We start from the raw sequence: 14,976 nt of genomic DNA on the forward strand, positions 1-14,976 counted from the left end.
GAAATTCTTCTTCAGTTTCTCTAACTTTATATTCAACCTCGTCTAGTCTGCTTTCTATAGTCCCAGCTTTGTTTTTGATTAAGGCAGTAGCTTTCTCCAGTCTTATAGCGTTGACCCATCTGCCAAGAAATTTGCAGAATCTTCGATTTCTCAAAATTGCTGAAAGGCATACATAGGGCTTGGACCAGTTAGTTACACAGGGTTTAGAGAAAAATGTTGCCAAGCTTGGTGACTTCTGCGGATTTCTTGCTAAACATGGGGACAAAACTAGTCGCCAAAGCCATTACCAGCTTGGTTGGCGAGATAGCCATTTACCACAATGATAGACGGAATTATCCATATAACCATATTTTTCCGGTGATTCTGCACATTCTGGGCCTTTAATGTTACATTATGTAAGAGATACTACAATTTATATATAATTTTTTAAAAATTATTTACATAGATACAAAGTTCACATGACACATGCTAATTATTAAAATATTTTTCTTACTGATCACATTTTGAAGAATTCCCACCAGTAAGCCGCAGCCTTGTATAAGTAGCTCCCAACTGCTTATTTTTATTCATGTGAGAATGAACAAAATGATCCATAACCAAGATGGCAGGGAATGCAACATAATCATAGCATTTAACAGCAATGCCATTTTTGAGCCACATTGTTCTTTGTATATGAATGGACAAGATCTTTGGAAGCTAAGAAAAAGACATTGTAAATAATTCATATTCATGATTCATTATAAATTATATTAACACTCTAAAAATTTATCATGTTAAATTTGCATTTTTGCAATTGTGAACAAATGTTCATATAAACTTCCTTATATCCTAACTGAAAAATATTTAATTTCATAGCAAGTCATATTTATAAACACTTACAAATGCTAAATTTTATTTACAGTTTTTACTAAAATTCGATATTTTTGCATAATGAACTCAATGCAATGTTCGTCAAAACAATTTATAAAAACAATCAGTTCAGACAAAACCATGAGCCATTCCGAACTGTTCCTCTAGCATGCAACCATGGCCTAAAAGGCTAAAAAAGAATTACGTTTAGATTGAGAAGACTGTTTTATGTAAATGCTTTAAACATTTACTAATTAATTGCTTTTACAACTTTTGAAATTATCAACTTAATTTTTTTCACACTCAAGCTGAGCAGTTTTCTTAATGTTAAATGCAGAGTTACTATTTATTACAACTTGTGATTCTTTATTACCTGCGCTAGAGAAATGATTCTGTGTCTTTTTTAGCAGCATGGTTAAATGCCTACAAATCAACAAGTGTTAGCTTTCATGCATTCTAAATAAAAAAGTGACAAGATGTTAAAATCTTTAATTACATTTAAAATGGGGTTTTGGGGAAAATGTCATCTCTGCTTAAAAATCTTATAATTTATGGAACTGTATATTATATTTTCTATAGCTAATTATATATATAATATATATATATATAACTGCAAAACAATACTTATAAAACTCTCCAGTACCATTTCTTTCGCTCATCGTGAATGGTAATTTTTTTTAAAAACGGTGTGAAAATGTGGGAGTTTACGAAGCAATGCACTTAATGCAAGTGAGCAATGTACCTCAATACTAATAATAAAATGCAGATGATATAGCAAATGGCAATTGTTTATCGCCATGGCTACCAATTGATAGGCTATTTTCAGGTAGCCCCGAGAAAAAAGGGATTAATAGGCTATCGGTCGGCAGGCGTTGCCTAAAAAAGCCGGTTAATAGGCAATCAGTCGGTAGACGTTGGTGATGGAAAGACGATTAACAGGCTATTGGTCGGCAGACGTTGCCTAAAAAAGTTGGTTAATAGGCAATCGGTCAGTAGATGTTGGTGATGAAAAGACAATAATAGGCTATCGATCGGTAGGCATTTTCGATAAAAAGCCGATTAATAGACGATCGGTCGGTAAAGTGTTAATAAATTTCAATGCAACTAAGAATTTAAAAAATGTTAAAACCAAAACTTTTCAAACAAGCAAAACCCCATTAAAAATTAATAAAATTTAAAGAAAAATGAACGAAAATAGAAGAGGAATTCAATTAATTGCAATGTGATTCTTTCAAACCTCACTCAAAATGTCTCAGCTGGAGTGTGTCCCGGGTAAAGATCAACCAATCAGACGAAAGTTCTGCTTCTGAAAGATCACATGATCCCAATCTGAGCAATAATCGATTACTGTTTGGTGTTCATATCTCTGTAGCAGGTGAAAATGGTAAGCTAGCTATATGGGTTTCCTGGAATTGTCCCTTTCGACGTCAAGTCCCCTGTAGCTGAATCATAATGTGATTGGGACCTAATATGCGGCAGAATGATGCAAAGTAAATAAAGTAAATCTTTGAAGCGAGGATGCATTTAATTAAAATTTATGAATCTATTGACAAATGATTCAGTTTTAGTTTTCCAGTTTAATAATTTTGTTTCATATTTTACACACACACATACACACATATATAAAGATGGCCATTGGCATTTGGGTATAATTTGAATTATTAAAATCATTCAAAGCTACTGATGACACTTTTCAAATCGCCGAATCTGTCTTCGAGAAAATAATGAAGTGGTTAAGTAAGGTATGTTTGCAATACAGGTTGAAAATTTCATGCAAACACAACTGTATGTACAGGAGTGCACATACAGGCATTTCTTGCACAAAATCCAAAACCATCCACATTCATGGCACCAGCCAGTAAGTTTTGTAATATGAAGTTGAAAATCACGTGCTACTCTGAGTCTTGAAGACTGTTGGGAAAGAGTGGGAGATGCTCGAAGCTAATTTTCCTCAGGGTGTGCTCTATTCAAATCGAGACAGAACTTTACAGTTAGTATGATGAAACTATACCTACGAGACCATTTGGTTAAGTTCTCGTGTCACACCCACCTCTTCCTGTCCTGTCCTCTGAATTGCTGTCGGGCATTCAGTTCTTAACTTAAGGTGCAGACATTCATGACCAGATACATGAAGTATAAGGTGACAATAAAATATGAAAATGGGATAAATTGTTCAAGAATACTGATGGAGAAGTGAAAAGAAATGTAAAACTGGGTGTCATCATAGGCAGCGCAATTGTATGAGCAGGATTAAAAGCTTAAACCGACAAGGAAATTCGGTAAAAAAACAAAGACTTGTATATAAATTCTGGGTCGGTGGGAAAGTGATTTTACTTTAAAAAATAACTTGTAATAAAGCACTCAATAGTTATCAAATATAGGAAATATTAAATTCAGAAAATCATGAAAGGAGGACTTTATAAATTTGTATCTATATTACACACAGGAACAAAGCAAGAAAATTTTCCAAAGCCAATCTGCTCGGCTACCTAAAACCAAATGTTGGACAAACTGTTGGCATTCTTGATAACTGATTTCATGAATCAAAAACATAAAACAAGAGTTGTTTCTTGAAGCAAAATTTTTTGCTTTGCTCTTACAGCCCAGCATTAAAAGAGTTGTGAAATGTAATAAAGTATAATTCCAACATCAAATATATAATATTTCCTCACTTTTGTGAAATTAAATGCTGGAATACCATTTAAGTGAATTTTGATTAAATGGCAGAAAATTTTGCATAATATTCTAATAATACAATTATAACATACAATCAAAACTAATACTGGAATAAAAAAATAAGAATGACATAACTATAGAAATAAGATAACTACTTTCAAATACAATGTTTAGCATGAAGAAATACATATAAAAAAAGTCTGGAATAGCTTAGAGAATACTTCCAAAGTTAGATATGCTCAAAAAGCAGTTTTAGCCAATTAGTATATGAAATTATTTTAAGGTAACTTTACCTTCCCAAAACTAAGCTGTTTACAAAATACTGTTTTTGGTTTAGAACTACCTTCATCCATCAGCTTAGGACAAACTTCACATGTTACATCTTGTACAAATTCACAAGATATGAACTTCAATAGCAAATCTTGAAGTGTAAGTTGTCCCTATAATGCAACAAAATTCTTCTGTCACATTTCTAGACACAAAAATATGTCAGAAACAATTTAAATGATCTACAGAACAGCGCATAATTTAAAAATAAGCTTAATTTTTTAAAACTTACCCACTGCGATGTCGGAATAGTTAGAGATATACTGTCAAATGTATCATAGCTTGCTGGAAACTAAGAGGAAATACAAAAATGTTTTTACATATTTTTGCCCATTTCAAATGCTCATGTTTTTTTAAGAATAAATATAAACAACCAAGTGTAATTTTTTATGTTCTTTATATATTACTCACCTTTGACTTACAAGAAGTACATTTTAACTCACTGACCAATAAACCACGAAGTGGAGAAGCAATCTTCACTGGCGATACTTTTTTGGATGAAATAAAAGACTTTTTTACTTCTGTTGCAGTATTTTCACTAGACAAATCCTATTCAGAAACATACATTATTAAACCGCAAGACATGCAATTAAATATACCTCTAAAATAAAAATACATCAAACTGATGTTATTATGTTTTCCATTAATTACTTTTTGATGCTTTATTTTAATTAAAATGCAAAATTAACATTCAACACAAGTCAATAACATGGAAAAAAATTAATTTGGAAAAAACTATCACATTGATAATTTCTAAATACTGTATTTGCCGGAGTATAAGACATACTTTTTTTCTTTGAAAATCGGTCTGAAAAACGGGGTGGGTCTTGTACGTCGATACTCAGTTTATTCGGAGTTAGCATTTTGCAAGTTTGTGAATGGGTCAAAGCTTCATGGGATGCTGTGAAAACAGAGACAGTGGTTAAATCATTTAAGAAGTGTGGCATCAGTAATACACTGGATGGTACAGAGGACAATTTGTTGTATGAGAACTCAGATTTAGAAGAGGTTTCAAGTGACTCTTCAGTTAGTTTTGGAGATGAGTGAGTGGGTTTTGACGAAGAAGATTAAAGGATGTTCTTTCTCAGATAGATTGGGTATTGCAGAAAGTATTACAGTCAAAAGTCTTTAATCTGGACGTCCATAATCCAGAATGATCTATAATCCGGACCTCAAAGCTACAAACTTTCTGCGCATAATACGTTTACGTATGCGCATTTAATGTATAACGGACAGTATAAGCTAAGCTAAAATTATCTAATTATCTATTTCAGTTAATGTTGCAGACTGTTAGAGCAATTTTATAAAAGTAAGCTTGAACTTTAGATTATGTCAAAAAGAATTTCCGATTTTGGAGCTGCCAAAGGATCTACGTAGCGTATTCGGAAACTAAGTAGCGTTTCATTCTAGCGCCGTTACAGCGCTGTGGTAGGCGTCCCGCGCATGCGCACTAGTCTTTCTTGTTCACTGACTTTCAATTGTCACCATTTTGGTTGCTCTATGTTGTGTTTTCAGTTTGCTGTGCACATTCAAAATGTTTAAGACAATTAGTTCTCCCGCTGACTGTGAGATTCGTGCCGTGATTAAATTTTTGAACGCGAGGAATGTTAAACCGGCCGAAATTTATCGTCAAGTGACAGAAGTTTACGGTGAATACGCAATAAGTGATGGAATGGTGAGCACGATAAGTGGGTCAGAATGTTTAATGCAGGTCGAGGTCGGCCATCTGTTGTCACCGATGATTTGATAAGGAAAGTTGATGAAGCAATTCATGACAACTGACACTTCACAATGACAACACTTTCAGAGGCATTTCCACAAATTTCACGTACTGTTTTGTTCGAAATTGTGCCTGACCGCTTGAATTATCGCAAACTGTGTTACCGATGGGTTCCAAAAATGCTAACTGATTTTCACAAAACAAAGCGACTTGGTAGTGCCCTGACATTTCTCACGCGGTACAGTGATGAGGGAGAAAACATTTTAAATCAAATTGTGACAGGTGATAAAACATGGGTGTGTCATTTCACACCAGAATCGAAACAACAATCGATGGAGTGGAGACACACTCCTTCTTCCAAAATACAAAAGTTCAAAGTGACAATGTCATCACAAAAAATCATGTGCACTGTCTTCTGAGATAGGCAAGGCGTTTTGCTTACTGAATTTCTTCCCAGAGGTGAAACCATTAATGCGGCAGGTTATTGTGAGACTTTACAAAACTAAGGCCTGCCATTCAAAACAAACGAAGAAGAATGCTCAGTAAAGGAATTGTGTTGCTCCATGACAATGCTCGGCCCCATACTGCTGGTGTCACTCAATCGTTAATTCGACAGTTTCATTGGGAGCAGTTCGATCACCTGCCGTACAGCTTGGACTTGGCGCTGTCCGACTATCACTTGTTCCTGCACATGAAGCGCGAGCTTGGTGGCAAGCTCTTTGGATCTGACAATGACACAAAAAATGCTGTGGAGTCGTGGTTATCGAAACTGGCGGGAAGTTTCTTTGACGATGATATACAAAAACTGGTCACCCGCTATGACAAGTGTTTGATCATTGGCAGAAACTATGTTGAAAAATAGTTTAAGACATGTATTTTCATGTAAAAATAAAATTGGATTCGAAAAAATTGTTTTATTATTTTTTTTTAAAACGGTACTTAGTTTCCGAATATGCCTCGTACAAAGCGAAAGCATGTTTCGATGTCCATCAAACAAAAAGTGGAATTGTTGCAAAAAATAGATAAAGGCATATCCTTTGATTCTGTAATCATTCCGAAATATGTTTATCAATTTGACGCTGCTCTGCCGGGGGGGGGGGACATTGCGGCGTGCAATGAACTGGAAGTTGATCTGTCAGCACTATCCTCATCTTCATGGTAGATGTTTTTATTTTATTCGGCTTCTAATTCCTTACTAAATGTAGTATTTCATCTCGATGTACTCAGTCTTTGATATGATTTAAATCAAATTCCTTGTCATTATAAATAACACGAATACACATCCAATAGTTTTCTGGTTGCAATTTTCTAATTTCGACTATGCGTAATATATGCTTTACGCATGCGCGCGTTGAAAGAAATGTTTAATAAAGTAAACAAATAAATATTAAGCTTTTTTTTTTTTTTTTTTTTTTGTAAATTTTAGTACCCTTTAGATCCTAATTGTTCTTTATTTCATAAATTACCATTTCATAGTTTTAATTTTATAATTTCTGCATGCCATCTTACCAGATTTTAAATTGATGATCTATAATCCAGAATCGCCAAAGTCCCAACGAGTCCAGATTAAAGGCTTTTGACTGTACTTTGTATTACTTTATATTTAAAACACTGTAAATTCAGTAATAAAGTTTTATCCTTCAGAAACGTGTAAAAAAGAGGGTACGTCTTACATGCCAACATATACAATATTTAATTTCAGCTCTAGTGAGAGTTGATAATTTAATATTATAACAATAACATATGTACTTATGCATCAACATAATAGAATAAGAGAAAATAAGTAAATATCGCCTATTTTCTATTTACAAGCATTATTTACATGAATTACAATTCATGCTATTCATACTACAGTCAAAAGTCGTTAATCCGGACTCGTCGGGACTTCGGCGATTCCGGATTATAGATCATCAGTTTAAATCTCGTAAGATGGCATGCAGAAATTCTAAAATTAAAAATATGAAACCATAATTTATGAAATAAAGAACAATTATGATCTAAAGAATATCAAAATTAAAAAAAAAAAAAAAAAAAAAAAAAAAAAAAAAAAAAAAAAAAAGCTTAATATTTATTTGTTTACTTTATTAAACATTTCTCTCAATGTAAGTTGTTTAAGTTGCTTCATTTTATGTGATAATACTTTCTCTTTAATTCTATAAAAAGACATAATTTCTTGTTCAGTTACAAAGTTCCGCTGTTCAAGTCCCGTTAATTGCTGTGCCGAGAATACCGACTAACTTGTCAATCGAAATTTTTTTGTTTTCACTAACCTCTCTGTCACATTCTTCATGTCTTTATCCATTTTTTGCAGCAATTCCACTTTTTGTTTGTTGGACATCGAAACATACTTTCGTTTTGTAGATCCTTTGGAAGTTCCAGCATCGGAAATTCTATTTGACATAATCAAAAGTTCAAGTTTACTTTTATAAAATTGCTCTTACAGTCTGCAAAAAATAATAAGCGGGATCCAATTCGAAGATTAAGGAACAACGCAATCATTAACATTAACTGAAATAGATAATTAGATAATTTTAGCTTACACCGTCCGTTATACATTAAACGCGCAGGCGAAAACGTATTTTGCACTTGCGCACACGCATATGCGCAGTAGTCAAGGTTATACGCACACGCGTAAAACGCCTGTGCGCATGTGCCAACGCGGCGCATGCGCAGAAAGGTCTTAGCTTTGAGGTCCGGATTATGGGTGTCCGAATTAACGACTTTTGACTGTATAACTTATGGATCTGATCTGATTCAAATGAGAAGGGTTAGTAAGAAGAAGATAATTCATACAAAAATTATCTCGCATATAACTGATCAACTATTTCTTATATTTGCTTCAGTCTAAGTGAAAGAATAAAAAAACAGGCACACACAAGATTTATATATGTACATACACTAAAAAAATTCTAAATAAAAATGAAAAGCAAATATTAGTTCTTTTCACTTAGCACAGCTTTAAACTGCCTTAATAGTTATCAATGAATACACATGAGGATCTGCTCATCTGCAAATATTTTCTTTGAATTCTTATTTATTTATTTCCTCTCTTAAAATTATATATGTGTTTCTCTTTCCTAAAAATAAACCTGGCTAATGAAATTATATTGTTTCTGAGATACTAAAATGTATTTTTTAGTAGATATTTTGCCAGATACTTTAAGTCTTTTTTAGTTTGTAGAAAGCAGATTAATAACTGATACATGATATGTTTTAAAAATTATATACATATACCACTTAATTCATACTTATGGACGAAAATTATTAATTTAACACTTAAATATGAAATAACAATTAATGAAAAGGCTAATATTTGGAATATGGTAACAGGTAGTTTGGCGACATTTTGGTAAGGCAATAAAGGTTACTAGCTAGGACTTTAGCAGTGTACATGGATAAAGTCAAGAGTGTGCGCAATGCCATTTTTGTGCAATTCTGGGATTTTTTTTAAGTGAAAATAGGTCAACTTGTACATGGATGATACCGTGTATGTGCAATTCTTAAAAACGCGGCAAGCAGTTTGCGATTCTGCACTTTCTCCCAATTTCGCACCTAATCTTCGTCATGATTAAGCACTTTTGTTCCATAAAAGTTCTAGCATGAGCGTAATTCGGCTAGCAGATTGTTGGAAAAAATGTTAAGTAAAAAAAAAAAAAAAAAAAAAAAAAAAAAAAAAAAAAAAAAACATGCCTTTACTTTGTGAAAACAAAACTAGCAGGTTGCTGTAGCAGGGTTGGTCGCCAAATTTTTGCCAAAAAATCGCAAAGTTACCATAATCCAAAGATTAACCAATGGAAATACCATATTAACAATTTATAAGATGCTTTATTAAAAGTACGGGTTTGATTTCAAACAGCAAAAATAAGTAACTCAATTTTGAGAAATCATTTTTATCTTAATGCCTGAAATAAACTGCATTAAAACATGTTTGAAAATGGGTTTTTGAATTGATATGCAAATTCTTCAATATAATAATTATTCAAGATAGGTACAGTGCATTGGTAAACTTGCAATTCCCTTTGCCTCAGCACAGTGTTGAAAAATCCAGTGCTGTGTGTAATTCCGCGGTAGAAGCTAAGAAATGAGTGAAGATTGTGTGTCATCCGATGTACCTTGTGTCATTCTCGTTGTTTTTAAAGGCAGTAGCTGTGATTCTCTCCAGCACAGTGCAGCGATTTGATGCATGGAACCTTGGAATAGACTATAGCTATTGAAGATTAGATTAGGAATAGGAATCTAGCAAAGTATTCCAGAGAGCATATATGTATGAAGTATCATATGGAATTGTAGCCAAGTACTGGCCGACCTAAATGAATTGCCAAGTGGACGCTACTGACATAACACAGTAGTTTATACCACTCAAGTTAATAACCATTATTAACTTTAAGTTTTTTTGCATGTCATAAGCTGACATGCCCTATTCATCTATTTTGTAAACCTCATGGAAAGCACCCATTAAAACTAGGCAACTGAATTTTCTACTACATATTGCTTTCAACATCACCAAAAATAAAACAACGGCTTATGGGCCCGGATAGTCCATTGGAGATACACATCTAAGCAGTAAGTCAAATATCTGCGCTTTTTTGGTGTAAAAAAATGGAAACATAATTACTTTTCTCCTTGACTTTACTGAAACAGTATGTTACTAATGGAAATGAAGAACACAAATACAGTCAAAAGTCTTTAATCTGGAGTCGTCGGGACTTCGGCGATTCCGGATTATAGATCATCAGTTTAAATCTGGTAAGATGGCATACAGAAATTACAAAATTAAAAATATGAAACCGTAATTTATGAAATAAAGAACAATTATGATCTAAAGGGTATCAAAATTTACAAAAAGAAAAAGCTTAATATTTATTTGTTTACTTTATTAAACATTTCTTTCAATGTAAGTTGCTTCGTTTCATGTGATAATACTTTCTCTTTAATTCTATTAAACAGACATAATTTCTTTTTTAGTTACAAAGTTCCGCTGTTCAAGTCCTATAATTGCTGTGTTGAGAATACCTACTAATTTGTCAATCGAAATGTTTTTGTTTTCAATAACCTCTGAGTCACTATCGGAAGCGAATTATAATGACGAGGAACTTGATTTAAATCATATCAAAGACTGAGTACATCGAGATGAAATACTACACTTAGTAAGGAACTATAAGCCAAATAAAATAAAAACATCTGCCTTGAAGATAAGTATAGTGCTGACAAATCAACTTCCAATCCGCTGCATGAAATGATAAACAGATTTCGGATTTCGAAACACACTTTCGCTTTGTAGATATAAATTACATATTAGTAAATATACATCGGAAATTCTATTTGACATAATCGAAAGTTCAAGCTTACTTTTATGAAATTGCTCTAACAGTCTGCAAAAAATAATAAGCCGGATACAATTCGAAGATTAATGAACAACGCAATCTGCAACATTAACTGAATTAGATAATTTTAGCTTAGTTTATACCGTCCGTTACACATTAAACGCGCATGCGCACAAACATATTCGCAGCCGTAAAGGTCTTACGTGCACTCGTAAACGCCTGTGCGCATGCGTGAACGCGACGCATGCGCAGAAAGTTTGTAGCTTTGAGGTCCAGATTATAGATCATTCTGGATTATGAGTGTCCGAATTAACGACTTTTGACTGTACTCAAATTGAGAAAATGGATAACACTAACTTTCCAAAATGGTGTTTCCAAGTGAAAATGTTTAATCCAGTCAGAACTTTGGGAAGTTGTAGGTAGTTAATGGAGCCAGAAACTTCCGAAATTTGCCGAACTAGACAAATGGGTAGTAAAAGACCAAACAGTTTTAGCAATTATTGCTGACTGTGAAATCTCCTCTGATAGATCACATTAAAAAACTTAAAACTTCCTATGAAGCATGGATGAAACTGTTAGAAATAAACTTTATTTTATTTTTATGATGTTGTATCTGGCACAGTAATGCTATAATTATAGACTCTATGTTCCTTAATATTAATGTGTAGCTCTTTGTTGTTTTGCTGAATGGCAACAGTTTATTTAGTCAAGTAAATAAACATACATTTGTGGTTTGCTTATTTCTTTCTACTATATTTCAAAAATATATCTGCCATTTAAGTGATTTCTATCAGAAACTGCACGAAATCCATCAGCCTAAAGATCCTATTGCTAAAGTAAGCCTTATGAAGCAACTCATTTTTAAAAAATGAACACAAACAAAAAAATGCAGAATTATTTATCTTCTGTCTTTGAAACGGCAGATAAACTTACAGAAATAGGATCCCAAATTTCTAGAAGAATAATCACTTTGCTACTATGTAGCTTAACCAAGGAATTTGAAAGCTTTAAACATAACAGAATCTCGTGACAAACTGCCTGCCTTAAACACACTAAAATTTAAGTTACTAAGAGAATCTAAGAGTCAGCAATTTAAACTAGAGGAAAACTACCAAATGTAGGTGTTAATTACTAAATATCACAGCAACACAAAAGTAACTAAAATACCACCGTAATGCGAAAAAGAAGTCTAAGAATGCAAAAGCCTTTAGGTGCTACAACTGCAAGAGAATAGGGCATAAAGTATCAGAATGCAGAAAAAATAAAAACCAGAATCCTAATCAGGTACTTTTCTGTTACATATCTGTCACACAATTGTGTACTTTTCTGTTATGTGTTTGCCACACACGGAAGTACATAAGATATTTTCTCTCTCCTTTTTTTCTACATGTATGTGGAAGCACACAGCACACACAACATGCATTTGGGAAGTCTCAAATTCAAATCCCAGGGAAAGCACCGCAGATTTCTTCAGTTTCCTGACATCAAAAAAATTGTAACTGACTCTACATACTTAAAGTTGCAATAATGCTTACAAATTATTACTTATGAAGGAGAAAAACAATTTCAATAACTAAGAAACATTAACAGAGATAAAAAAAAATTAGGTTAAATTTAACCTTAGACTGATCCTTATTTTACTGAATAGCTCTATGCATCGGAAGGAGCAAAGAAAGTTCTTATTTTATAGGGAGTTAATAAACTTATAATATTTTATGCTCTAATTTAAAAAAAAAATTGCAAACTCTTTATAAGGAATTATCACATTTCTCCATGCAGGCTCTTATAATTTAAGTAGTTAGCATGTCCTCGATCATTTCTTTGCTTAAAAATATTCTGAAAGGTTTTCAGAATTTTAAATTACGTTCAAAGGGACACTTTTTTTTAACATTTTGTCTGTTGCCTTTATTTATTTAATGCCACGTTCTTTGCACTTAAACCATAAAATTAAGTTCAAGAGCAATATCACAAAATAGTTTTAAACTGAGCATACCTTTAGAATTTCTGATACAGAGTCTTGCACGCTGGAGATAAAAAAATTTTTTTTTTTTTTTTTCTGTACAACATTGGCATTGCTTGCTTTGAAATTGTTGAGTGTGTTAATTGAAAATTCGTTAAAGTTTTACAAAATACGAAATCGATAAATAAAAAAATTTCAAATTTGGGCTCCCACATGTCCATATTCGCAGTAGGATTACGTCATTCAAAATTCTATGGCCGTATGTACCGTTGTTTTAACACAATGCGAGAAATATGCATACATTTATGGAGATTTTTCATTATTTAATTTCTTCAAATATAATGCAGGACTTTAACATTTGATGGTAACAGTTTGAAAAGTGACATTTAGAGTGAACCAACGCAAAATCACAAAACGAAAACAATAGTTCTTCAGGGGCAAAGCCCCTTTGGACTTTGGAAAAAAAAAAAAAAACTAACATTATTTGTACAAGCACCTAAACTAAAACATGGTGTCAATGAAATCCTGATACATATAACACAAAAAAGTGTTATATATCAGGCCCTATTGCTAAAGTAAGACTTATGAAGCAACTCTTTAAATAACATCAAAGTACCTACTGAAAAATACTAATAAAATAAATACTGACTTAAAATAGGAGAGGAAAAACTGGAGTTCAGCTTGATGTTTCACATGATCACATAACCTGAATAGCAATGAATATCAAAATTTAGAAATACTTTTAAACTGACAGAAAGAAATACCTCTAATTTACCAGCATCCAAAAGAGACATTACCGGAGATGGAGATGTGAGTTCTTCTTCAATAGTTGTTGTAAGAACATGAAAAAGTTCATGGGCATCCTAAAATTTTTTAAATAATTAATAAAAAAAACAAATAATATCCTATTGTAAAGACAATAATAATAATTAATAATTAAATAAAAACAAAAAATAAAGACCTTTCATATTTTTAGTTAAAAATCTTCATGGAACTCAAACATGTGAAACAGTTTATTTATTTATTTAGAACATATTACCTGTTCATCATTTGAGATGCACCATCTGTGAGATCTTAATACATTAATCACACTTTCTCCACTACACATGTCATCTGTACCATTTAGAGCTGAAAATATATTATGGGAATCAAGAAACTGAAATAATAAAAATATATAAATATGAAATATATAAAAATTACTTAAGTTTCTTTTTTTTAGTTTAAAAAATTGCACAAAATTTTTAAAATTAAAAAAATTCTTATTATAGTTATAAGCAAATAAAAATTCTTGGCTTTACAATTGTTTTAAAAATTCTCTTTTAAATGTCATGTGAATATTTTTTTCCCCTTCCCAAATGTAAATAACATCAAAGAATCTTGGTTATGGAACATGTTTTACATCATTTAAAAAGGTTAAGGGTTTCTAGAAAGAAACTGCATGCATGAGATGAATAAAAAAGTCTACATGTATCACACTGTTTTAAATCATTTAATACTAAAAATGTAAATAACTGACTATATTCTATCATAAAATATATAAATAATACAAAACATAAAATATTAAGCATATGCAACATATAACATCGTTGAAAAATATAAAAGTGAAATCCATACTTGGATATGAATTTCGATATCACAGCATCTATTTATAATGAAATATATTTACTAAAATAATCACATTTTTAAGAGAAAAGTTAACATTCGAACTTATTAAAAATTAAATGTTACCATCCAAGTTAATTAAAAATTAAATAGCCAGCAAATAATAAATAAAATCTTCAAAATCTATCTTTTTAAACCTGCATCATTCATTTACATTTTAAAAACTATTTATTAATAGTTAACTGAATCCATAATATCAAAATTAATGGGTATTAGTTTCATTTAAACAGTTCTTTTTAACTGTTAAGCCTTTTCAAATATGATACAAGAGAAGTAGCCCTGCATTTAGTTTAAAAACATTAAGTTGAATTTTTAACCAATTATTAATAAACTAATGAAGATAATTTAAAATGAGTAACAAAAAAATTTTCAAATGATTTTCTGCGAATGCATTGTATTTCATTAGTCTATTCAATATTTATCATAATTGAGAATTCACTTAATTCTAGTATTATTTA

General features: G+C 31.9%; 1 protein-coding gene across 1 annotated transcript in view; it reads right to left on the reverse strand.

Moving 5' to 3' along the window:
* The window catches only part of Usp30 (ubiquitin specific protease 30), a 51,963-nt gene that overhangs the window by 12,117 nt on the left and 24,870 nt on the right, over positions 1-14,976 (reverse strand). The window contains exons 3-8 of the mRNA XM_035373469.2: positions 13,896-13,984; positions 13,621-13,719; positions 4,264-4,401; positions 4,085-4,144; positions 3,819-3,965; positions 494-696 (exon numbers count right to left, since the gene is read on the reverse strand). Of these exons, the coding sequence (XP_035229360.1) occupies positions 494-696; positions 3,819-3,965; positions 4,085-4,144; positions 4,264-4,401; positions 13,621-13,719; positions 13,896-13,984 (736 nt within the window). The remainder of the gene's footprint in view (positions 1-493; positions 697-3,818; positions 3,966-4,084; positions 4,145-4,263; positions 4,402-13,620; positions 13,720-13,895; positions 13,985-14,976) is intronic.

This window comes from Stegodyphus dumicola, chromosome 6 (assembly GCF_044657685.1).
Source record: "Stegodyphus dumicola isolate Sdum_Otavi_A_Nest chromosome 6, ASM4465768v1".
In the NCBI taxonomy this organism is placed as follows: domain Eukaryota; kingdom Metazoa; phylum Arthropoda; class Arachnida; order Araneae; family Eresidae; genus Stegodyphus; species Stegodyphus dumicola.